This window comes from Ursus arctos, unplaced genomic scaffold, assembly GCF_023065955.2.
Source record: "Ursus arctos isolate Adak ecotype North America unplaced genomic scaffold, UrsArc2.0 scaffold_8, whole genome shotgun sequence".
NCBI lineage: Eukaryota > Metazoa > Chordata > Mammalia > Carnivora > Ursidae > Ursus > Ursus arctos.
In genome coordinates, this window is record NW_026623100.1 from 15,960,673 (window position 1) to 15,984,683 (window position 24,011).

At 39.3% G+C, this 24,011-nt stretch overlaps 1 protein-coding gene across 1 annotated transcript; it reads right to left on the reverse strand.

The window, feature by feature from the left end:
* Positions 1 to 1,405: 1,405 nt before the first annotated feature.
* Positions 1,406 to 17,172, reverse strand: CALM2 (calmodulin 2). Its single transcript, XM_026486363.4, has 6 exons — positions 17,057 to 17,172; positions 10,533 to 10,563; positions 3,566 to 3,709; positions 3,365 to 3,471; positions 2,755 to 2,890; positions 1,406 to 2,049 (listed from the first exon to the last, which is right to left on the reverse strand). The coding sequence occupies exons 1-6, from the start codon at positions 17,057 to 17,059 to the stop codon at positions 2,021 to 2,023; spliced, it is 450 nt and encodes a 149-aa protein (XP_026342148.1). The 5' UTR covers positions 17,060 to 17,172; the 3' UTR covers positions 1,406 to 2,020.
* Between the last annotated feature and the right edge of the window lie 6,839 nt (positions 17,173 to 24,011).

A 24,011-nucleotide genomic window follows, 5' to 3' on the forward strand; every position in this document is an offset into this window, starting at 1 on the left:
TCCTATAAAATAAAAATGCTGACTTTGTCACTTTTGTGAATATAAAAATATGATATACAAAAGCACCCCAATACAGTGTGCCCCCTTCCACCTTGTTAAATAAACTTGAAAATGTAGGAATTGGAAGAACTACCAACCTGGGAAAGGTAACTTTGATCAATTTCCTCCTATTACAGAGTCATAACTGGCTTAACAGCATAGTAACATCGATTGAACACTTACTACAAATGCCAAGGACTATGCTACCTGCTTTACCTTCACTATTGTAAAAGCCAAGTTAAAAACCAGTTGGGTAAATTGTAACCCTTTTGCAGGTAAGATAACCGAAACTTGGATTAATAGTGACCTCTTAAAGTTTACCCACAGTAGTGACCTGAGCCCTGTTGAAATAAAACTCCAAAGCCCACGTTTAATGCTCTGCAAACTATTGTGCCTCACATAGCCAGACACATTAATCATCTCCCACCAAATACCTGCTGGTATTCTTTTTGACAACAAAAGTTACATGTAATGAAGATCTTCCTACTTCACTGACTGCCTGCCTAATATGTAATAATATAATACCCCATGAAGATTATCCATGCCTATAACTTCTCTTTAAAACCTATTTCTCTCTCTTATCCTTCAATAACCATTCAGTTTTTTATTTTCTGGTAGAACTAATAACAATGGTATTAAAATAGTTCAAGATGGGCAGTAACCTGGCAAATGGATTGCCCCCTTGGAAGATAAACCTTGTGGCTACAATAATCAGGTAATAATTATACTTAATGTTTTAATCTTGGCTCTGGTTTGCTATGGAATCCTTCATTAAGTATTTAAAAGGTAGCTAAAAAAACAAAAAACCCTGATAACCACTTTTTGAATAGCTGAAAATTATAGAGAAAGCAATGGCTTAGTTTACTAGCAAGAAAAACTAAAACAAGGTTTAGTTATTGCCAATCCATTCCTAAAAATACCTTTTTTTGTAAAACATGTCCTAGATAGGCAGGACAACTGAAAATTCTCCCTTGCTTTATTAAAAAAAAAAAAAAACTGTGAATAAAACATTAGCAAATAGAAGTAAAAACATAATGACAACCCCCCCCCCCAGGACTGTTTGTAACAAGTATTTTAAAAATCAATGCCTGGCTAAATATGGACAGATATGCCAAAGTTGAAAAATATGTAAAAAAGACTGGAAACAATAAACACCTACATTATGTCAGTTCCCACACTAGGTACACTTACAGAAGGTTTTTTAATCTTTCACTTAAAGTATCATAATTTAAAAACTAAACACAAATCTAGGTAGTAAAGCAACAATAACAACAAAAACTTAAACCAAGTAAAAACCACTCTCATATTTGATTCTCAAAATGGTCTGACCTCAAGTTAATTAAAGGACTCAGATTCAGAGCAACAGTTGGGTAAATTGTAATTTTTTTATTGGAAAACAAATATACAACTTGGAATGGATTTGAGGCAAATTGTGCCATAAGCAGATTTTCTTTAAGTGGCTAAACAAAGTTTAAAAAGCAAGTAACAATAAAAGAAAATGTTTCTGGTACAGGACCAGCAGTACAAAAAAATAGTGTACGAGTACCTGGATAATACACCCGTTTTGCAATAGTGCAACTTTTAAGTACATATTGTTGACTGTCCATAGTCCACGCAGAGTTACAACTCCACACTTCAACAACAACATGCTGACAGTTCCTAAAGAAAACTACTTAAAAAAAAGGCATAACCCAGATGTTCCCTCATTTGACCAACTCCATCTAAGTTTAGATGTGCAGAAGGGCTTAGATATATCCAGAGTAAGCCACATGCAACATGTTACTTGATCAATTTTCTAAAATAAGGTTTCAGGACAATGACAGTAAGATAAGGGAAGAAAACATGGAAGAATGAAATCCTAATTACTATACATGCATATTTTTTGACAGCAGGGGGGAACCTTTTACAGATAAGTTACAAACAAAGAAAAGGCAAATAAACAATTTTGTACAAGAAATTTAACACATTCTGTACAATGTCTTCACTTTGCTGTCATCATTTGTACAAACTCTGAAAAAGAAGAAGTACAAAAAAAGTTGCGTCAATGGCAAAAGACTGACAAAACCAATCACATTACTCAATCTCTAAGCAGTCTTCAATTCCCCTTTCTTTCCTCAAAAATATATATAGTACAAAGAAAAGCTAGTTTAGGCTAGCATTAAGGCTGTGAATTCATAAACCAAATTTATTTTAGACAAGCTATTATAAACAGAAGCATTTTTGCTCTTAAGTTTAACATGGTATTTTGAATTGAAGCATAAGTAAACAGTTTCAGACTAAAGCTAATTAGAGGGAAAATAAATCCAATGAAGGAAGGACAGTCACCTTACTTTCATTTTGAGGATCCTGAAGTAAGTTTAAAGCTTTTCAAATTGTTCCACAATCATTATAAAAATAAAAAGATTGTTTTAGCACAGTATGGAGTACAGTGCTTCTCAAACTTTAATGTGCACATGAAATTGTCCAGCAGTCTTATAAAAATGCAGAAATTCTAGGTATATGATAGGACCTGAGAGTAAACAGTTCTAAAAAGTTCTCAGGTGATCGTGATTTTGCCTAGTCTGTAGAAAATATTCTGAATAGCAAAAGGTCTGTAAATACAAAAACTGTTTTAGCATCTTCATTTGGGGAGCGGGGGAGTCACTAATTTTGACCTATGAGATATACAAATACCTGTAACTTAAAATCAAAGCACAAAAGGAGGTAGTGATTTACCTTCATAGTTTACTTGACCATCACCATCAATATCTGCTTCCCTGATCATTTCATCAACCTCTTCATCTGTTAACTTCTCTCCAAGGTTTGTCATCACATGGCGAAGCTCTGCTGCACTAATATAGCCATTGCCATCCTAGAAAAAAAATTAGTAAGATATCTAAGTAAAATTATAGACTCAGAGTTGGAATGGAAGTTTAGTAAGTTTACACTAAACTTCACATTAGGGAGAAAAATATACTTAGAAATACATACCAGCCAAAAACAATCTATAGTTGACCAATAAATTGTCACTGAGAATACAGTAGGATATCCTACATTAAAATCACTGTTTCTGGGGCCCCTGGGTGGCTCAGTCAGTTAAGCATCTGCCTTCAGCTCAGGTCATGATTCCACAGTCCTGGGATGGAGCCCCACGTTGGGCTCACTGCTCAGTGGGGAGTCTGCTTCTCCCTCTGCCCCTCCCCCTGCCCATGTGTGCATGCTCTCTCTCTCTCTCTCAAATAAAATCTTAAAAAATAAAATCAGTTTCTTAGTTCCAAAGTCAGTGATGCCTCCGTTGCCAAGATTCATCCTCAAAATTTAACAAATCCAATCCTTGAATACCTACCTTATCAAACACACGGAATGCTTCTCTAATTTCTTCTTCACTGTCTGTGTCTTTCATTTTTCTTGCCATCATTGTCAGAAATTCCGGGAAGTCAATTGTGCCATTACCTGAAATGGTTTTTTTCATTAAAATAGTACCAAAGAATTAAAACGCCCCTCTTCAACTCCCCCTCCCCAAACTCCTAATTTAAAAAAAACTTACCATCAGCATCTACTTCATTAATCATGTCCTGTAACTCTGCTTCTGTGGGATTCTGCCCAAGAGACCTCATTACAGTTCCCAATTCCTTTGTTGTTATAGTTCCATCACCATCCTTGTCAAATAGTGAAAAAGCTTCTTTGAATTCTGTTTTAAAGAGAGATCACAATCCAAACATACAGGTTAACAATAAAAAGTAACCTCCTAAATATAATGTATTAATAACTCTTACAGCAAAGTATACATGGAGGTAACACCTGAAATCAGCTTTGATTCCTGAAGAATTAGGAAGGAAAACCTTGTGATATTTCAAACATCTTTAGCTAATCATACCAATATATGCTCATATTGACCTATCAGCAAGTTTTTTCACCTGAACTCTTACAAAGAACTCCAGTATCTAGACCAGATAAAAGTCAAAATTATTCTGGGTTGAAGGAGACAAAGAATCAAAGCCCCAAATGAGTGGCTTCTCTATTTTCTATTAAAGCTCAGAATATAAGAATAAGACTATTGGTACCCAACACGTGTTTCTGTAGAACTATATGCATTATAATCAGAGTAATTCTTGGAAGTTAAAATTAAGTCTCTTTAAAACTTACTAATTTAAGGGGCACCTGAGTGGCTCAGTCGGTTACATGTCTGCCTTCAGCTCAGGTCATAATACCAGGGTCCTGGGAGTGAGCCCCATGTTGGGCTCCCTGCTCAACAGGGAGTCTGCGTCTCCCTTTCCTCTCTGCCCCTGCTTGTGCTCTCGCTCTTGTTCACTCTCTCAAATAAATAAGATCTTCAAAAAAACCAAAAAACAACCTTTAAACTTAAGGACAATATGCAATAGGCCAGTTTCCTTTTCTGGCATAATAAGGAACTATCACCGAAAATCTATAATGATATTAACAACGGGATGATCAAGATATGAATGGCCAGTTTTAGCTAAGTATTCTATCACTGACAACAAAGATAACTTAGACCTTTCTTTAGAATATAAAATCCCAAACTTGAGTTGCAATATATTACCTAACATCTTAAAAATAGTCTTGTGAAACCATGTTCCTTTTAACTCATCATTAGATTAGATGGAAAGCTGCTGAAGCAACAGTCTAGAATACCTGGCTTCCCCTAATGCAGATATTAAACTTGGTAGTGCAAGGTCATATAAATGAGCTAATAACACAAAGGCAGTATTTTCTGGTAGGGTACTTTTTAAAAGCTACCAGACCCTCTTCACAAGCAAATCCAAAAGCAGTTCCAAAGTTCACATGGCTTAGTTCCCTCAACATATCTATACATTGGAAAATACATACCTGACATGTTTAAGAAATAATTTGCTTCCTCTTATATAGTCCAAGGCTATTTAATCCCCCCTGCCTTTCTACCCTTGCTCCAATTCATATACATCCCAGTTTCAATCCATCATAATCTCTTCTCTGGACTCAACTACTCCTCCACTGATTCGCCATTAACATATATCATGTCTCTTAGCTTAAAACGAAATTCAAACCTTTTGTTTTCTCTTACATGCCTGTCCTTATCTCTCCCCAAATCTTGGGAAGCCCATTACTTATATCCCTGTCTTCTACCAACCCACTATTAAAATTACTTCCAGCTCCAACTCGTCAGTTGAAAATGCCAAGTTTACCAATAGTGACCTAGTTGCCCAATCGAACAAGTGTATTTAAGTATGTGAGGCCATATAGCATAGAAAGTAAAAGCAGACTTTGGAACTCAGTTCCTTAGGTTAAATAATTCCAGCTCTGCTACTTACTAGTAATGTAACCTAGGCAAGTTAAGTTACTAAACTTTTCTACCTCGGCTTCCTCATTTTTGTTAAATAGGAATAACTATACCTACCTTCCTAAGTTTATAAACTTAATTACTAAGCATAAAGCACTTACAACTATGTCTGGCAAGTAAACACTTAGTTAAGTGTCAAGAAAAAGATGATCTCGGAGTGCCTGGGTGGCGCAGTCGTTAAGCGACTGCCTTCAGCTCAGGGCATGATCCCAGCGTTCTGGGATGGAGCCCGACATCAGGCTCCTCCATGAGGAGCCTGCTTCTTCCCCGCCCACTCCCCCTGCTTGTGCACCCTCTCTCGCTGGCTGTCTCTTGTCAAATAAATAAACAAAATCTTAAAAAAAAAAAAAAAAAGAAAGAAAGAAAGAAAAAGATGATCTCATTTTCCTGCAGCATCCAAAACTACACTTAAAAACTCTAAACTTCTCTTGGCTTTCACAACAGTACCTCAGAATACCTACCTTACACTGCCAAAGGTTCTTGCTCCTATTTGTCTCTCACACGTAGATGTGACCAATTTTCTTATCCCTTTTCCTCTTTTTGATCATCTCATCTCTGACGGCTTCTTTAGTCTGCTCATCTATCTCAACATAATACAGTACTTCCCCCACCCTTATCCAGTTTCTCTTTCTGCCATTTCAGTTACCCATAGTCAACTGCTGTCCAGAAGCAGAGGATCCTTCTGTCATACAGTCAGGTCAATAGCAGCCTAACACTACATCACAATGCCTACATCATTCACCTCACTTCATCTCATCACATAGGCATTTTACCATCTTACATCATCACAAAAAGGGCAAGTACAGTATGAGAGACCACACTCACATAACTTTCATTACAGTATATTGTTACAATTATTAGTTATTGTTGTTCATCTCTTATTGTACGTAATTTATAAATTAAACTGTATTATACATCTGTGTGTACAGGAAAAACCAGAGTTTGGTACTGTCAGTGGTTTCAGGCATTCACTGGAGTCTTAGAATGTATCCTTCCCACCACAGATAAGGGGGGGCTACTGTACCTTTATTTCTGACTTCCTACAGGACATGTCCCCTGGCTGACCCCAAGCAAGACTTACGAAAATGAGTTCTATACTCCCCAGCAACCCTAGGAATGCAAGCAAAAGACACTTAAACTCTTTCCCTGTGAAATCTGTCAACAAATCCTGTTGAATTCTCCCATTTCAATATTGCCTGATTCTTTTTTCATCTCTACAAGCAGTATCTTGTTTCATGGCCCCGTCATCTTTTGCCTGGACTATTACAACAGCCTTCTAACTGGGTTCTTTATTTAAAATTATCTACACAACTACCTGGGTCATATTACCTTTTTAGACTACCACATTACTTTCTTCTGTTTAAAATCTATTAACTGCTTAGCTTTAGATCAAGTCATCACTGACTAGTTGGTAGTTTACTACATTCAGTATTAACGTAGTTCCATTCCATTTAAAATTGTTTGTTTTCAGAGAAACTCCCCTGGTATCAAAAGTTTAGTAGCAAACTATTGATTGATTTTATGAAATTAGCCTAGGGTAGATTACTAGATTGACTCAATGACAAAAACAGATCAATAAATCCCACAAACAGAATCTGATGAAGACATTTCCATTTTACTCGGGGTTTTTTGTTTTTTTAAACAGGATAGAAATACTGTCTAGAAATGCATAAACTATTAGGGTTTGAACACATGGCATCTATCACCTAATAACTTAGGCTACAAGAAAGTTAAAGCACTTAGAAACATGATTTTGTTTACATTACATTCACTGCTATAATACTTAGCTACAGGTGTTTAACACTACCATTATGTGCAAAAGTTTCCAATGTGTAACTAACTATAATCACTTTACTCTATGACTTAATTATTAAGATGCATAGTAAGTTTATATATGTGTGTGTGTTCTTAAATTCAAGGAGTTTTAAAATATATTAACTTTTTTAAAAAATAGGCTCCACATCCAGCATGGGGCTCAACACAGGGCTTGAGCTCACAATCCTGAGATCAAGACCTGAGCTGAAATCAAGAGTTGGATGCTTAACCAACTCAGCTACCCAGTTGCTCCTAAAATACATTAACTTTTTTTTTAAAGATTTTATTTATTTATTTAACAGAGAAACAGCCAGCAAGAGAGGGAACACAAGCAGGGGGAGTGGGAGAGCAGGCTCCCAGCAGAGCATGGAGCCCAATGTGGGGCTCGATCCCAGGACCCTGGGATCACGCCTGAGCCGAAGGCAGACGCTTAACGACTGAGCCACCCAGGTGCCCCAAAATACATTAACTTTTAAAATGCTTGTGGAATAAGTAAAAAGCAGAAAATAAGACCTTATCTATGCTATAGCTATTAGTTTATGTATACAAGAAAGGAACAAATGTTAATATTCCAAATTTTTGTTTGTATTTTTACACTAGAGCCAGAAATACCTGTAAAACCTGAAATAAACATAAACTCAAAAGTACAATTAAAATTCACCTGCCCTTAGAACTCACTACCTTACTTTATAACTGGTATAATCTTTACGTATAGAAGCATGCCATTCTAAACTCTAATTCCCAGGAATAACTTGAATCAAATGCCTGTTTACCAACTTCCATTTATTTAGAAAATTCTGAACTTAATAATCTCTTAAAGGGCATGCATCAGACTTTTTGTTGGCACTATGTAAACTGAGTAAGGTTATCATCTTTCATCAAATAAGTTTTACCCCTACACTGGACCTTTAAAAAAGAAAAATTCTTATAGGCTTTTCCTATTAGTCCACAAATTGTCAAACGCCAACAACTAATGACATCATGGCAGAATCATCAACAAAATTAACTAGTTAGTGATGTCACAATGGACTTCTGGATTGCTCTTTTAAGACTAGGTAAACAATTCTAGTAACTTCATCTAAACACATTTTCTCTAGACTACTTCATCTAAACACATTTTCTCTAGACTAAGTTATCTGCTGTTAGTAGACTTTCTGAACAAACCTGAAGTAGTAATGATTGTCATATAAAGTTAAAATAGCTTAAAAAGAACCTTAGTATATTCAATGTTGACTTATGTATGAAATCTGTAAACATTTTACTTTTTTGGTAAAGATTCTAAGATGTTACTGATTACCACCAATTAAAATTTATCAGGATAAAGAAAATAATTTGCCTCTACCTCAAAGGTGGACACTGAAACATAATCAAATTTAGGAGGAAGGGATTTTGGAAGGAGGCAGAATAATTCTTAGGATCGGGTAGGCAGTGTTCTGGAACATTTTTTGTCACACACCTCTGAAAAGAAGCGTATCCATTCTTCAGTCCTTACTATGTGGAGGCACAGGGGACACAAGAGGTAATAAAAAGGTCCCTGATTTCACAGGGTTTTACTTTAGCAGTATTAAAGCTTTGACTCCTTTAAAGGTTCACCAAAACCTGGGATACAAGGAATGGTTTTAAAAGCCTAAGAAAATGCAGGGTACGGAGACAATCTAGAATAGATTTTCTCCCTTCCCCACTGGAATTTTAATTATATAATGAAAGTCAACAAAAAGAGCGATATTAATCTTAAAGTAAATGTTCCAGTGAACTACTACTAGTATTCTTTATGAAAATGCTATCAGTCTTTGAAGATTGATCCTCGTTTGGTTTTTTTTTTAATAGTTTTATGTGTGTTTGGGAGGGCAATAATGAGCATCAACTATGTGACAGATACCTTAAATAATACATTTTCTACCTTAAAGTGAAAATGCTGTGCTGTGTACAGCAGGGACAACTACCTTACTGGGAATACCAAGAAATGAAAGGTAGAGAGGGAGGCCAAATGTATTAGAGAAGTCAAGAGTTTAAGGCTGGATATATGAATTAGCCTGTCACTTCCTAAAGAATATATTATTATTAAAAAAAAAAACTGTTTTAGAATAATTGACATTTCACTGATACATTTAAAATAGTATAAACGAACAAAGAAATCAGTTCAAAAGCTCTACTTGATTACTTCAACAGTCAGTACATGCAATTTACCAACCCTAGAAAACAAATCCCAGATTTAAGTCAAAGTCACACAATAAGTAAAAATAAAACCTGCTTACATTTGGTCCTTCATGCTAATAGCTTCCTACTTTATACAGTCCTATCAAATAGTATTTGTGATGAATATTTGAGAAGATTAGTGATTTCTGGGTCCTCCAAATTTGTTTATGTGGAGAGGGGGGCTTACTTTAAATGGGCTATATATAGCTGAGTTCCAACTGGGCTTCTCAGTTTTCTCTAGCATTTAAAAAAAAACAAAAAAACAAAACGCTTTAGTGCTTCAAACTTCTTGCCTACCAGGAAAACTGTGGTAGTTAAAAGTGCTTGATGCTTGTGTTAATAAAAGTCTGAAGACAGTAAAGGAAGAGAGAGTTTGAAAAGCATTTCAACACTACAATAAACTAAAAAATCCTTTAGAAAGTTTCCCCAACATTTTGAGGTTTACCAGCCATCTCAAAGTGTTAGAATAAAATCAAAAGTACCAATGTTTAATGTTATGGCATAAAGACAACAAGACATCAAGTTTTACATAACAATTTCATATATTTCCATGGCAAACCAAAGGAGACAAGATTTAAAAGGTCATTTCAATAACTGTTATTGTTCCTTAAGGCAAAATTCAACTTACTACACATTTAGAAAATAGAACGGTAACTTTCAGATCTAAGTTTTTTTCTAGATAATGGTTATTCCTGATTGATTCTACATGCAATTCTAAAGTTAAAATATTAGCTACTTTTAAACTGTGGTAAATTCATGTTCCCTTTCTGATTCAACATTTCAAGTTACCTATTAATTACTACCTGGCTCTTTTTTTCTCGTGAAGAGTAATTTGGAGTTGCAGTGTTAAAAACTGCCCAGAAAAAATCATGTTTTAAAGATAATCTTCAAGAAAAACAAAGACCACCACCACCAAGTTCCAAAGTATACACCCACATAGCCTAAAACCTTGCCTTTAATTACAGTTAGCCTCCTACAACTCTCACAGGCAAGCGTACCTTCTCATTTGCCAAAGCAGGTTCAATTATTATATTACATTACACCATTTGTTACTATCTACTACATAGATCAAAGTCAATTCTTTCATACAGGTATTTTATTTTGAGGATGGCTATTCAATTTATAAAAAAATCCAACGGGTACCATTTAGCAAAGTATTTCTTACCTGCAATCTGCTCTTCAGTCAGTTGGTCAGCCTACAAAGAGATCACAGAGATAGGTAAGTGACTTCAGAGTATGTAGATGGGCAGAACCAAGTTTAAAAACTTTCAAGGTTTACCTTGAACCATAAACTACACTTAGTATCAACACTCCTTAGTACCAGCAACAAACATAGATAGGTAGAAAATGAATACGTTTTAAGGTAGAAAATACATATTAAGTATTCAAAGCTAAGCCATCTTGACCAAGTTTAATAGTTAAATCCCAAGCATTATTTCAGAATATAAATGAAAATCTCGATTTCACACAAACTGAAAAAAAAAAAGCAATCTGGCATACTAGAAAATCTAAAGGGTGTTAATCTTCTAAAGCAAAATGAGAATCCAACAAAAACATTGGTTCCTTTCTCGAAATTAAGATACCTAAACTTAAGCTCACCTCCTCTGATAAAAACCACTGTTACCAGAAATCTCCACTGAACCAAAAATAATGTCCAAGGACTACATTCAAAATTACCCCTATAAATGGTTAAACGCATCATTTGGACATGAAAATGATTTTCCAAACCTAAAACGAACAAAAAACCCACAACACAAAGCAAAAATCCCATCTATTATGAAGATAAAAATCCAAGCTGTCCTGGTTGGGGCAACATGAAAGCTACCAGTTTTTACTTCTCCTTACCTGCCAGGCAACTGCAAAGAATCCAGGATTCTCAACATTTGAACTACATTATTTACTAAATGTTAAGTCCAGCCGTTCATTTTCTCTTGACTTTTGAAATCCCAATGTGTGCCTAAGGTTTGTGATGTTTTTAGCATAGAGAAGGGCTATTTTTACTTAAAAAAAAAAAAAAAAAAAAAAAAAAAGGCCAGGCATTTGCTAAAGCCCTTTACAGATTTTGCTTTTATTCAATCTTCGCAATAACCCTCTAATGGTATTATTATCCCCTATCTTATACATAGGGAAAGAGGTTCAGGTTAAATTTCAGGGAGGAGTACAAAATTAGTAACTAGTGGAGTCAGAATTAAACACAAAGGTGTTAGATGGATTCACTCACTGCCTGGAAGTTTTAAATGCAGAGTACCATAATATATAATAAACATATCTGCAAAATACCAAGGCTTCTTTTTCTTCATGTGGCCTTCATCTCTGGACATTTCACCAGTTACCAGTACATAAATCCATGAAGCAACTGCTTATGTGGTACTAGCACTCATCAGACCCAGCCTTCTAATATTCTTACCTATATGGAATCAAGTATTCTGTCATTAATCCATTCATTTATTAGTATGAAAGAATAAATACTGCCTGGTTTCATTCTTTTTAAAGAATACCTTAATGGAACATAATAGCATCACATTTCTCTAGAGGACACCATGAGAAAATTTGGGAAGGAACCCAGAAAGCCTAAGTTTCTTTCCCTGCTCAACAATTTTGATCTGACCTTGATGCACACTCAACTTCTAAAAAAGAAAAAAAACAAAAGGCCCGGTAACTTAAAATTGAAGAGGCAATAATTAAGTTCAAACGCAAGAGTCAAAAAAAAAAAAAAAGATCTACTTTTATCCTTCCAAATCCCAATCCTCCATCTGATATAAAATCAGTCATACATTGTTTTCCCTAAGAAGTAAGATTTAAAACACGGTAAACCCACTGACTTGGTATCTACTTTGTTAGAAGCTATAAAGGATTTACTTCTACTCTGATTCCATTTTGCAGGACTTATCATTTCTGAAAAAAGGGCAACATGGTAGAGTGGGGGGGGAAAAGCAGTGTTTTGAATCACTGCTGTACATACTAGTATCCTAGCTCTGCCACTTAAAGAACGACGTGACCTTGGACATGTTACTCAACCTCTCGTAGTCACTTTCATCTGTACAATATTAATACATTAAAAGGTTATTGTGCAGAGTGAGAAGCTATCTAAAGGGCCAACCCAAAGAGTTCTGTGATAATTACTTTATATATATTAACCAAATCAAAGAACCTGTAAGGTGAAATATGAACCTGACTAGTTCAACTTCCACACAGCAGACAGACATGCATGGTCTCTTGCTTCAGAGAACAGCAGGGCCCACATTAAAGATCTCAGAGACTGTATTATATGCAGGCATTTTGAAGTTTATTTTTTTCCTGCTATACTTTGTCTTTTATTCCAGTCATCTTCACTCCACTCTGTGTATCAGATCACTTATGAAATACTTAAGGGGACCAACATATACGTATGCACATGTGTGCTTTTCTTGTCATATAACATGGGGATGCCTATTTTAAACTAGGAAGTTATTAAGTTTAAAATGTATTACTGCTACACGGAAATTTATTTAATGTTACTCTTCCCATTCATTTACAACTAAGCATTGCATAACATTGTCTAGTGTCTTTTCTAGATATCAGAATATAAAATTAAACATCATGAACAATAAATATTTGTTAACCATCTTTAAAAAAAACCAGCAAACCTATCACGTTCCATGTTATCTTTGATTAAGCTGAGAAAATAAATTTCCCTAAACTGAAAGCACGAGGTACAGCCCAGGGACAGATGTGGCAGGTGAAAACCAGTTTAGAACTTAAGACTTAGTTAAGCTAAATGTATGGAAGGCACAGTATATGTGAAAGCTGAAAGAATGACTGCTATGTGCAGGAAGGGAAATAGTGTTCTCTCAACAGGGGGGTAGGGGTAGATTTTGGGAGGTGCATTGATATTAAAGCTAAGAAGAAAGGAAAGAAGAAAAGGATTTTGGCTATAAGACAATACTTTAAAATTATCCAATTTTGCTTGGAAATTCAAAATTTAATGGCCCACACCATCTTGCCCAGCTCTCCACCTCTAGGTAGACACAATCTTAGAAAAATTCACAAATGAGGGTGTTTGGGTAGCCCAGTTAGTTAAATGACGACTCTTGATTTCAGCTCAGGTCATGATCTCAGGGTTGTGATCTAGCCCCGCCTCCCTGCTGGGCATGGAGACTGCTTAAGATTCTCTCTCCCTTTTCCCCTCCCCCACCCCCCCAAAACTAAAAGAAAAATTCACAAATGAGTTTCAAGGAATTATCATAGCCTTAAAAGTGCTCCTCGATTTTGCATGCAATCTTTCAAGAAACTTAAAGAAGTTTTTGTATTTACTAGTAATCCAGAGTTCAAGGTTTTAAAGTAAACTTTACCAGCAACATCGAGATTAAGACCTACTAAAAGCAAAAAAAACACAGCACTCCCTAGCACCCTAATTTGTAAGCCTTTTCCAACTACATGCAAATAAATTTGGTTCTTATTTCACTCTACGGAGAGTGTCATTTTCTTGGAAGAACTAGAAGAATTATACTTTTGGGAAAACTCAAGCTCATTAACATGTGTGTTTATCTCAGTAAAGAATAATCCACTAGAGAGATGCCTAGTTCTTACTCCTTTATTTCTACAACATTGGTTGAATTCCTCCTCCTGTTCATCACTCCAGAGAAAGCTTCCCAGCATTAGTACACTCTCAGGTTCCAGATCAGACCTACTGAACTAGAATCTGCATTTTGAAGAACCACAGGTGATTTGTAAACACAGAGAAACATTAATGTAGACTAATGTGTGACCTGAAAAGTGAATGCATTATGTACCTATTAAACATTTCCTTTTTTTTTTAAGATTTTATTTATTTATTTGACAGAGAGAGAGACAGCCGGAGAGAGAGAACACAAGCAGGGGGAGTGGGAGAGGAAGAAGCAGACTTCCAGTGGAGGAGCCTGATGCTGGGCTCGATCCCACAACGCCAGGATCACGCCCTGAGCCAAAGGCAGACACTTTAACGACTGAGCCACCCAGGCGTCCCTAACATTTCCTAAACAGCATTCAAAAGTAGATATGGATACTCCTGGAGTTTATCTAGTGAATAACAGTTTAAAAATAATCCAAAATTTTTATCTGATTAATGTATGAATCCACAGGTTTAAAATGGAACACAAACTTCTAGCTTCCATTCATTCCTCTTTATTCCAAGTTCTACTTAGATACAACAAAGGCTTCATTTAGTAAAAATTTATTTTTTACAATTTCAGAAGTCAGGATATTTGTTTTACCTGTATCAAAAGCAGTCTTTAAATTATTTCAGTAGCATTAACGGACACCTTAATTCTGACAGAACAGCACTTACTATATAGCACCTTCAACCAAAAAAGAAACCACTAGGACAAATTACTTCATAGAAATTAGGACCTTTACTAAAAGGCCTACTTATCATTGTACCTAAATCTAGAACTTTCTATATATTTTTAATAGGGCCATAGTGAAGTTCCTCAGTGTAACACAAGCTGATCTACTTGCAATTTGATACAATACTGATTATTTAGACAAGCACAAAACTTTCTACCTCTTCATATCTCAATCATCTGGGCCCCAAGTCTTCTTAAAGCAATCCCTGGCTCTTTCAGTGCGCACGTACATGTACACGTACATGTAAACACTATATGTAAACCCAAAGGCCATGTGAGCAATCTTATTCTGCTTCCAAACTCTTATTCTTTAAACTTTATGCTAGAGTCCTAATTTTAAATCTTCAGGTCTTATAGTTACGAAGTTACCTTAAGACAACTTCCAACTTAATTTTACTTAACAATGACTGTCAATTGAACATACTAACTGAAAACCGCCAAAGCACCAATGATGTAAACAGTAACTACAAAATCTTATCACCGGCAAAGCACCATAAAGTGTAGACACAAACTGTATGCATCACTAAGAAAATCTATTCGAGTTCCTGATTCAAGTATCAGACTGATTAGGTAAAAATTTTACCATTCATTTAAAAACATTTTAAAAAATTTACTGCACAATTTGGAACCTTGATTACATGCGTATAATGTACACCGAACCTTGACTACATGCATATCATGTACACCTTGTTTCACGTAGAAGTAAATTCAACTAGTATGTTCAAATTCAGAATAAAATAGAGTATCAAAATAGAATGAGTGCAGCAAACTTAAATGAACACTAGTTTTATCCAAGGTGAACTGCTCTCCCCACACCCATACAGGCTGGAGGTTTCAGTTGGCAAGGATTCCCAACTCCTGTTTAAGATGTCACCTTGCCTTCTGGACACACCCATCGCTGTAACCACTTGGCAGACGGAAACACAAAGTAGGTACTGCAAATTACCGCCCTCATTAGATTTTTTTTTTTTTAAACAGGAAAAAAACAGGAGTTTCCGTCTCAAGTGACAGGAAAATGCTTTTTAAAATTCCCTGCTACCCCTGCCCCCGGTATACTCTTCTATCACCACAGTACTTGACAGCCATTACTATATAAAAGAAGTGAACTGCACGTTACCAAGGTCTGGCATTTTCTGTAAGGAAATACGACTCATTTTCAAAGGAGCTGGAGCAGGGGCAACACTGTGATTGGGGTTCTTTAACATTAGGGGTGCACGTGACTACTCAATAGGATATAGACACTGGCCCTTTTTAACTGTTTCGGCAGGATAAAAGCGACTTTCACAACAGAACGTCAGTCACCCCAAAGCTTAGGTAACTAGAAAAAGCCTTTCAGACCCAAGCTGGAGCTGACTTTCTCTAACAAGATGCGCACTCTGAGGATGCGCCAGACTTCAGGTATAGAGAGCATTTCCTTCAACGACAAAGCCACTTAATTTTTTTTTTTTTTTTTTAATGTCCAGCCTGGGTGGTGGAAGAAGGCCCCAAATGGAGTGGAAAGATCAGGATCCACCGGGCTTCCTTCTCGCCACCGGAGAGGAATGGGAAACTGCCGAAGTCGTCCTCCCCCACCCATCCCCAACCGGCCGGCCCCGCAGCGCCGCGGGCCGCCGAGACCTCCGCAGCCCTGCAGGTGCCAGCGCAGCAGCTGGGGCGCGAGCCGAGGCGAGCGGGCGGCGGCCCCTGCCCCACCGCCCCGCCCCCCCCCGGCCGCTCCCCGTGCCGCGCGGGCTCGGCCCACACAGCGCGCCGCGCCCACTCGCGCGCCCCCCGGCCCCCCCCCCCCGGCACGCGGGGGATGCGGGCTAACGGCGGCGCTGGCGCTCGCCCCGGGCCTCGCGCTCCCTCCCGCCCCCTCGGCGCATGGCGGCCGCAAGCGGACAAAGGCGCTTCCTGGCGCCAGCACTAACCGTCCGTTGGGCTTTTGAATCCGGCCCCGGGACTGACCTTTCGAGATGCCCGACCCGAGGCTTTTGCCCTCCCGCTCTCCCCCGCCCTTCCAGTCTCTCCTCTGCACCATGTGCTGGGCTGCCCCCCACCCCAGATCCATCATCCTCACCCAGCCAAGCCTCTGAGGAGCTTCAGCGCCTCGTAGGCAATGCTCCCGGCCCCCGAAACACTAGGGGACTCCTCCCTGAGGAGAATGAGGATGGGGGAGCACCTGCGACGCAACCGCCGCGGTGCCCCCAGGCTCTTTCGCGCCATCCCTCTGGCGAAGTACACTCCTGAAGGGTGTGGGGGAGCAGCGTTCCCTTTCTTTAACAAATTTGCTTCAGCCTCGTCCCCCCCCTCAGGTCAAGCGCCGGCAGCTTAGCGACGCACTCACCATGCTGCAAGCGCTACCGGTCTCCAAGAAGCGACCACACAAGCACTCAGCTCGCTCGCCCCACTCGGACTAATTCCCCTCCGCCCCCAGCGCCTCATAAACACCTCCCTCCGCCAGATCCCTCCGCCGCATGCCAGATAACGGAACATCTCAAACGAGTCCCGGCTAACCCCCTCCTCTCTAACTCTTCTCAAGACTCCTTTATCCACTGTTATTTACTCGACGAGGCAAGAGATAAAGGAAAGTGGGCGAATGAATGACGTAAGTGGGTTTCACTCCCCAGCGAGCCGGTTTAAAGGCCCGGGGAGTCGCGCCTGAGGAGCGCTACTTTGCGGCGCGGAGGAGCATCATAGTGGCTACTCATTCACCGATGATCGTTGAACCGGCCGCTGATTGGCTGGTTCGTACCTGCAATGCGTCACTTGGACTCGCAGCCGCCGCCGGGACGCGGTGCGGCTTCTGCCGTTGCTGCTCTGGCCGCGCTGTCCTGGCAACTGCGCCGGGCGGCAGAGTCGCTTGCCTTGCGCTTGGCTGGAGAACCTTCCACCTCCACCCATCCTTCCTTCCCACACTCACACACACACTTTCCCGCCCCTTGTGCAGGGGTAGGCGAAGCACCTTCGGCAGATAAAGATTGACGCCGAAAGACCCCAGGAAACCTGTACCCCGCGCTCAGCCTCTCGGCCTTGTGGAGGCCACACATTTTCCATTTTATTCCCTCACAAAACCATTAAAAATCTAGGTAAGGCTAAATGCAGTTGCTTAGCTGAGAGACGAATCTTCAGTTTATACTTGCCATTCTCGTTTCTTACCAGGGGTACTTTCCCAGAAAAGTCACTCAGAAACCAGGGTATCTGAGATTCAGTGGGATTAGTCACCCCTAATAGCCTTTTGATATTGTGGAATAACAGGGTCTTGGTTTGGAGTCAGACCTGTGTACGAGTGTTGGTTGGTGCACTTTCTTAGATGTGTGACCTTGGATGAGTCATTTCATCTTTAGCCTCGGTTATAAAATGGAGGTAATAATAGTTCTCTGAAAAGGTTATTGTAAGGATTAGAATAATAGAAAGATTAGAGTTAATGTAAAATGTTAAAGTATCTGGCACAAGGTAAGCACCCAACAAGTGGTCACTGTAATATACCTTCCCCTCATAACAAATTTGCCCTTTTGGGTATCTAATCTCTCAGATTTCAGTGGACACCTTAAAAACATGTTTAAGAGTTAGCTCCTTGGAACTGGAACCCGTGTGCACTGTTGGTGGGAATGTAAAATGGTACAACCACTGTGGAAAACAGTATGGCCGTTTCCTTAAAAATTAAAAGAGAATTACCATATGATCCAATAATTCCACTTCTAGGTATGTAGCCAGAAGAACTGAAAGCAAGATCTTGAAGACATATTGGTATGCCCATATTCAAGGCAGCATCATTCCCTATAGCTAAAACCTGGAAGCAACCCAAATGTCCACCAGTAAATAAATGGATGAGCAAAATGTGGCATATACGTATGTCGAACTATTATTCAGCCTCAAAAAGGAAATGCTACAACATGCTGCAACGTGGATGAACTTGAGGACATTATGTGGTAAGTGAAATAAGCTATAAGTCACAGTAAGATACTGTATGATTCCATTTATATGAGGTACTTAGAGTAGTCAAAATCAGAGACAGGTAGTAGTTTACCAGGGGCTTAGCAGTAGATTGTTAGATAGTGGTAACCAGGGCCTGGGGTAGGGGGAATGGGGAGTTACTGTTTAGTGTGTGTGGCGTTTCAGATCTACAGATGAAAAGAGTTATGAGGTGGTGGAGATGTTTGCACAATATTATGAATGTATTTAATATCACTGAACTGTACACTTAAAAATGGTTAAGATGGTCAGTTTTATGTGTATTTTATCACATACACACTTTTTTAAAATTAGCTCCTTGGTCCCACCCCAAATAAGCAAGGGTATGCATAACCTGGAATATTTAATAAGCAAATTGTGAACATCTCGTGTATGAATTCGATTTGGCTACAATGGAATTGTTACCATAGAGGGGGTTTACAGGGCACAGAGCTTCCCGATAGGATTTCTGAAGAAGAGAACTCCTAAACTGAGTCTGATATGATAAATGGCCTAGGAAACAAGCAAAAGGCAAGGAGGAAGAGAGAAGCAAGTTCCAGATGAAAGAAAGAGCAGAGCAGAGGCCCAGAGACATGCGGTTGCATGTCATGATGGAGGAGCTGCTAGCAAATAGGCATTACTAGACCCAGCCAAATACAGGAGAGTTGCTGGAAAGTTAGAAAGGAACTAGGGTTATACACTCAAACTGCAGTTCCTCAAGAAGCTTGTTGGTAGACCTGTTGTCCAGAAAGAATCATCTTAGGCCACAGTAAGCCTTACAATTTCCCAGTAAAAAGCCTAGGCATGTGGACTCTTAAAACCTAAGTGAGTAGCATTTTTAGCAGGCCAGGGTGAAATCTTGCCTACTGAGAAGGTTGCCCAGCAAGACCAAGACATTCTGTAACTACTATCTGGACATGCTTGGAAAGCTTCAGTGGAATTTAACCTCTTTTAGCCTACTTAGACATTTCTTCATACCATCGAAAGTATTTCCTAGGCCAGGGATAGATCCTGTCTTTCAGTCATGCAGATCAGACATAAAGTAAGTGCTCTTTCAATTAGTGTTGGCAGCATTATAACCTTCCTTTCAGATAAATGACTCTTTAATGAAAACTCAGGAACCCCGTGCTTCTCTTGTCTTTGCTAATGTGGTGATGTAATGAGGTAGGGTCGGAGAAGGTAATTAGCTTTATCCCACAAATAAAATACCTTAGAGAATGTTACTTAAAAGTGGGTACCTCTGCTTCACAATCTGAGCTGGAGACAAGAGTCCACTGCTCTGAGTTCTGGTGGCTCCCAAGTCTTTCCAAGGTATTCCTCAGATATTTGTCTCTGACTCCTCCTCAAAGGAAAGAGCCATCAACAATCTTTTCTCTCAGTCACGAAAAATATTCTCTCTTCACACAGTACCCCATAAGTATGCATGATTTTACATAGGAAATTTGTAATGATAGGAAATTGAATGACAAAATGAATAATCACCTCTTCTAGAAAATGAATTTTTAGGAAGATTGATGTGTAACATATAACAAGCACAAACTTAAGTCTAACGTACAAGTGCATGCTTAGCATTGTATGTATTGAATCAATACGCTTTTAAACAAATATTTGGTAACGAAGTATGCCTGTTAAAGAGACTACAGGAAAGTTCTTGGTTTCTTAGGCTGAATTTCAGTAAGGCCTCTCTTGCAGAAACTTCCTTGCTGACCTCTCCGAGAAAGAAAATGAGAAAAAAGTCAAGACTTACATTTAAAGCCATTGTGGTTTATGTGTATTTGAGACTGTTCCAAGTCAATTTATTTATAGAGCATTTGTCTTCCACAAGATGACATACAGTGCAGCCTGACTTTGGCAATTGCCAACTGAGAAGTGATGTTGATGACAGCCACCACACCACGGCCTAGGAGGTGGTTGGTTGTCTTTTTGTTTCCCCCTCCTGACTGATGAGATCTCACAGCTTTCTACCTTTGTCCATCTTGGGAAAATGAGAATGCACTTCCTCTCCAGGCCCCAGTTCCTCAATTTGCAGAACACAGATAACACAAGCCCTATCCTTTGATACTTCCTTCCCATAGCTTCCCTCCTCCAGCCAGCTGTGCTAACCAACAAGTACAGAGGATGATCAGACCAGCATTCTTGATTGTAGGGCCTATGTGATTCTTGACAGGTGAGAGAATTAAGCCTTAAATGCCCTAAGGAGTCAACAGTATGCATCAGCTTCTCTCCTATGCATCTAGAATGGCACTTGTTGTGTGTCAATTTTGAGAGAATTGAGAAAATAGTACTCAAATCATTCTCTTGTTCTGTGCATCAGATAAGGAGCCCTGGTTGAGAAAGGGAAGCTATCCTTTTCCAGGATTATGGGGCAAAACAGAGCTGGGACAGGAATCCAACCGGGTCATGAGAATGTCTTGCTCATAGCACTCTCAGTTCAATAAGGAATGAAGGGAGAATGGAAAGAACATCCTGCATGGGCTTGTGCTCATATACACACAGTAAAAGTTGAAGGTCGTTAGCTTTGATATTGACACTCTGCCTTTTATTCATTTACTCAGGCAAAAATTTGAGATGTCATTTTAGGGTGACCATCCAGATTTGCCTAAAGCTGAAGGGTTTTCTGGAACCCAGGACTTTTAGCGCTAAAAACAGCCAGTCCCGGGCAAACCAGGGTGATTGGGCACCCTAGAAATTGGGACCACTCAGTCAATAAATACCAGTAGCCTATTATTTGCTGAATGTACAATGATAAGAATGAGCATAGCATAAGGGGCGCCTGGGTGACGCAGTCATTAAGCATCTGCCTTCGGCTCAGGGCATGATCCCAGCGTTCTGGGATCGAGCCCCACATCGGGCTTCTCCTCTAGGAGCCTGCTTCTTCCTCTCCCATTCCCCCTGCTTGTGTTCCCTCTCTCGCTGGCTGTCTCTCTCTCTGTCAAGTAAATAAATAAAATCTTTAAAAAAAAAAAAAAAGAATGAGCATAGGAGACCATGGAAGCATGTAGGAGGACAACCTAATGGGCCAAGGGAGGACTTCCTACAAAATGTGATCCATAGCAATTTGGGTAGAGATGGAGAAAAAAAAAAAAGATGTTTGAGGCAGAGAGAAGCAGCACAGAGGAACAGAGACATCATCATTGCCACCTCCATCATCGACATCATTATTAGCACATTCACAGCCACTGGTGATTGGGCGCTCGACATGGACCAGGCACTCTGCTGATCACTTGACATACATTGTCCATATGGTTGACCATTCCATTCCTCTTGAAACACTCTTCTCACTTGGCTTTGGGAACAACCCCTTGGTAATACTTCTCCTACCACTCTGGCAGTTTCTTTCAAGCTCCTTGGCTCCTTTGCCTGTTGCTTAAGAGATGATGTGCCTCCAGGTTTAAGCCATGGCTCTCTTCCTTGTGACTTTTGACACCTGCCCTGGGCAAACTCCCCACTCCCACAGCATTGGCTCTGTCCTGATGACCTCTAAATATGGATGGCCAGAGGTAGTCTTTCCTAAACTCCCGATCAGTATTTCCAGCCACTCAGGCCAGCCCTAACATTCGTGGGCTCAGTCAAGAGTACGAACCAAGGCTTATATAGCATATGTTATATATGTTAAAGTTGTGCATCAAACTAACAAATATGTTCTATTCTACAACCTTGACAGAGAAACTTTCATAACAACCTGGATGTCCATGGCCAATTTTAGAACCTTGGATTTACATACCAAATTGTGGAAGTATAAGGAAGCCATCCTTTAACCCACAGCCCACCCATTTCTCTTCTCACCCCCAGCTCCATCCACACTGTGAGAGGTCTTGCGATCACTTGTATGGACACTCTAGTACCGAACAGGCTCCCATCAACAGCCCCACAAACAGCTGCTTCTTGTCCATCCCTCAGGGCCTAAAGACATGCACCCTGGAGACACAGTTTGCTCTCTGGAGAGTGGACCTGAGGATAAAGTGTACACGAGCCCTGGAAGCAGCCTCAGTGCTATTTGAGCAGGGAATCCTGTGATCCTAGGGATGAAGAATAGTCTTAAAGGGGTGGGGGAATGTGGGCTCTAGGTAGGATGTCCCCTTGGCCCTTTGTGTAGAGGTGCATAAGAAGGAGAGCCATAACCAGGCTCTCTAAAGTGAGGCTAGGTTGGGGCCCTGTCTTGCAGTCCTGAAAATGTCTACTGCCAATTTCTTGTGGAGGTCCTCGGGCCCCAAAACTACAACCAAACTGAACCTCTCATATTTTCGCCCTAACCTGCTCTCCTCTATTCTGGCTTCATTGAAAAGCATCTCCCTCCACTCTGTCACCTAAGCCAAGCCGAAGAACTTGCAGATATCTGCATGCACTGTACTGTTTTCCCAGTCCTCATCTTTCCTCATGTTGCTCCCTCTGCCTAGAACATTCTTCCTCATTTTCCCACTGCCTGCTGCACATCCCTTCATCCTTGGCGCAAACATCATATCCCCTGTGATGTCTTCCTAATCCACTAGCCCTCTCCCCTTGGCCCATAGAGAAATAATCGCTCTCTCTCAGAATAACCTTGTAACACCTTATGGTACTATATCCTTATAGATTGGTGGTATCAGCTAAACTGAGTCCCTTGAGGGACTATAATTATGTTTGCAACCTCACCACCTTGCTTGGTGCTAGGACACAGTTGATACCCAGTAAATTTTGTCAAATGAATAGGTGGATGAATGGGCAAAGATATTCTCATTTTGCACATGTCTTCTTCACATGGCTTTTAAAAAACAGAAGATTATTACAAAGTATAAGTTGTCTTATAAATAATAAAAACAGAAAGTAGCCAGCAGGACAATTCTCATCTTCTAATATAAGTTATTATTTAAGTCAATTTGAAAATACTAAATATATATTTAATCAAATATAATTTTCATCTTCCTTGGAATTTTTTATGTCATTGTATAATAATTGTTTATGCAATTTTTAAATTATATTTTTTTCTCATTTAGAGAATTTATGGCTCAGACTGCCTTAGCTTGATGAAATAATTAAAGCAATTAGCCACCACATAATTAAGTTTAAAAAATTGTGCTTTCAACTGTAAATGGTTTCACAGAAAAGAGGTGATTTATGTCACGGTTGGTATTGTACTGGCAGCATGGGGCCTACATGAAGGTGTGAATTCTATGTGACCTCAAATTTTAACCTCAAATCTGTACCTCAAATTTTAATTTCATTTTCTTCGTACTAGCTTGGTTTGTGATTATCCTTTGGTTTAAAAAATCAGAATTCTCATTCTCAAGACTCCAAAGTTGGCACTATTGGGGTCCTCTTGTCCCTTCTTCACATTGTTTCCGACTCCCCATCTAACTAACAAATATTTC

Coding starts and splice junctions, on each gene's coding strand:
- CALM2 (XM_026486363.4), bottom strand. Junction 3,710..10,532: donor GACTGAAGAGCAGATTGCAG/GTAAGAAATACT, acceptor TCTTTAAAACAG/AATTCAAAGAAGCTTTTTCA. Junction 2,050..2,754: donor TGGTCAAGTAAACTATGAAG/GTAAATCACTAC, acceptor CTTCTTTTTCAG/AGTTTGTACAAATGATGACA.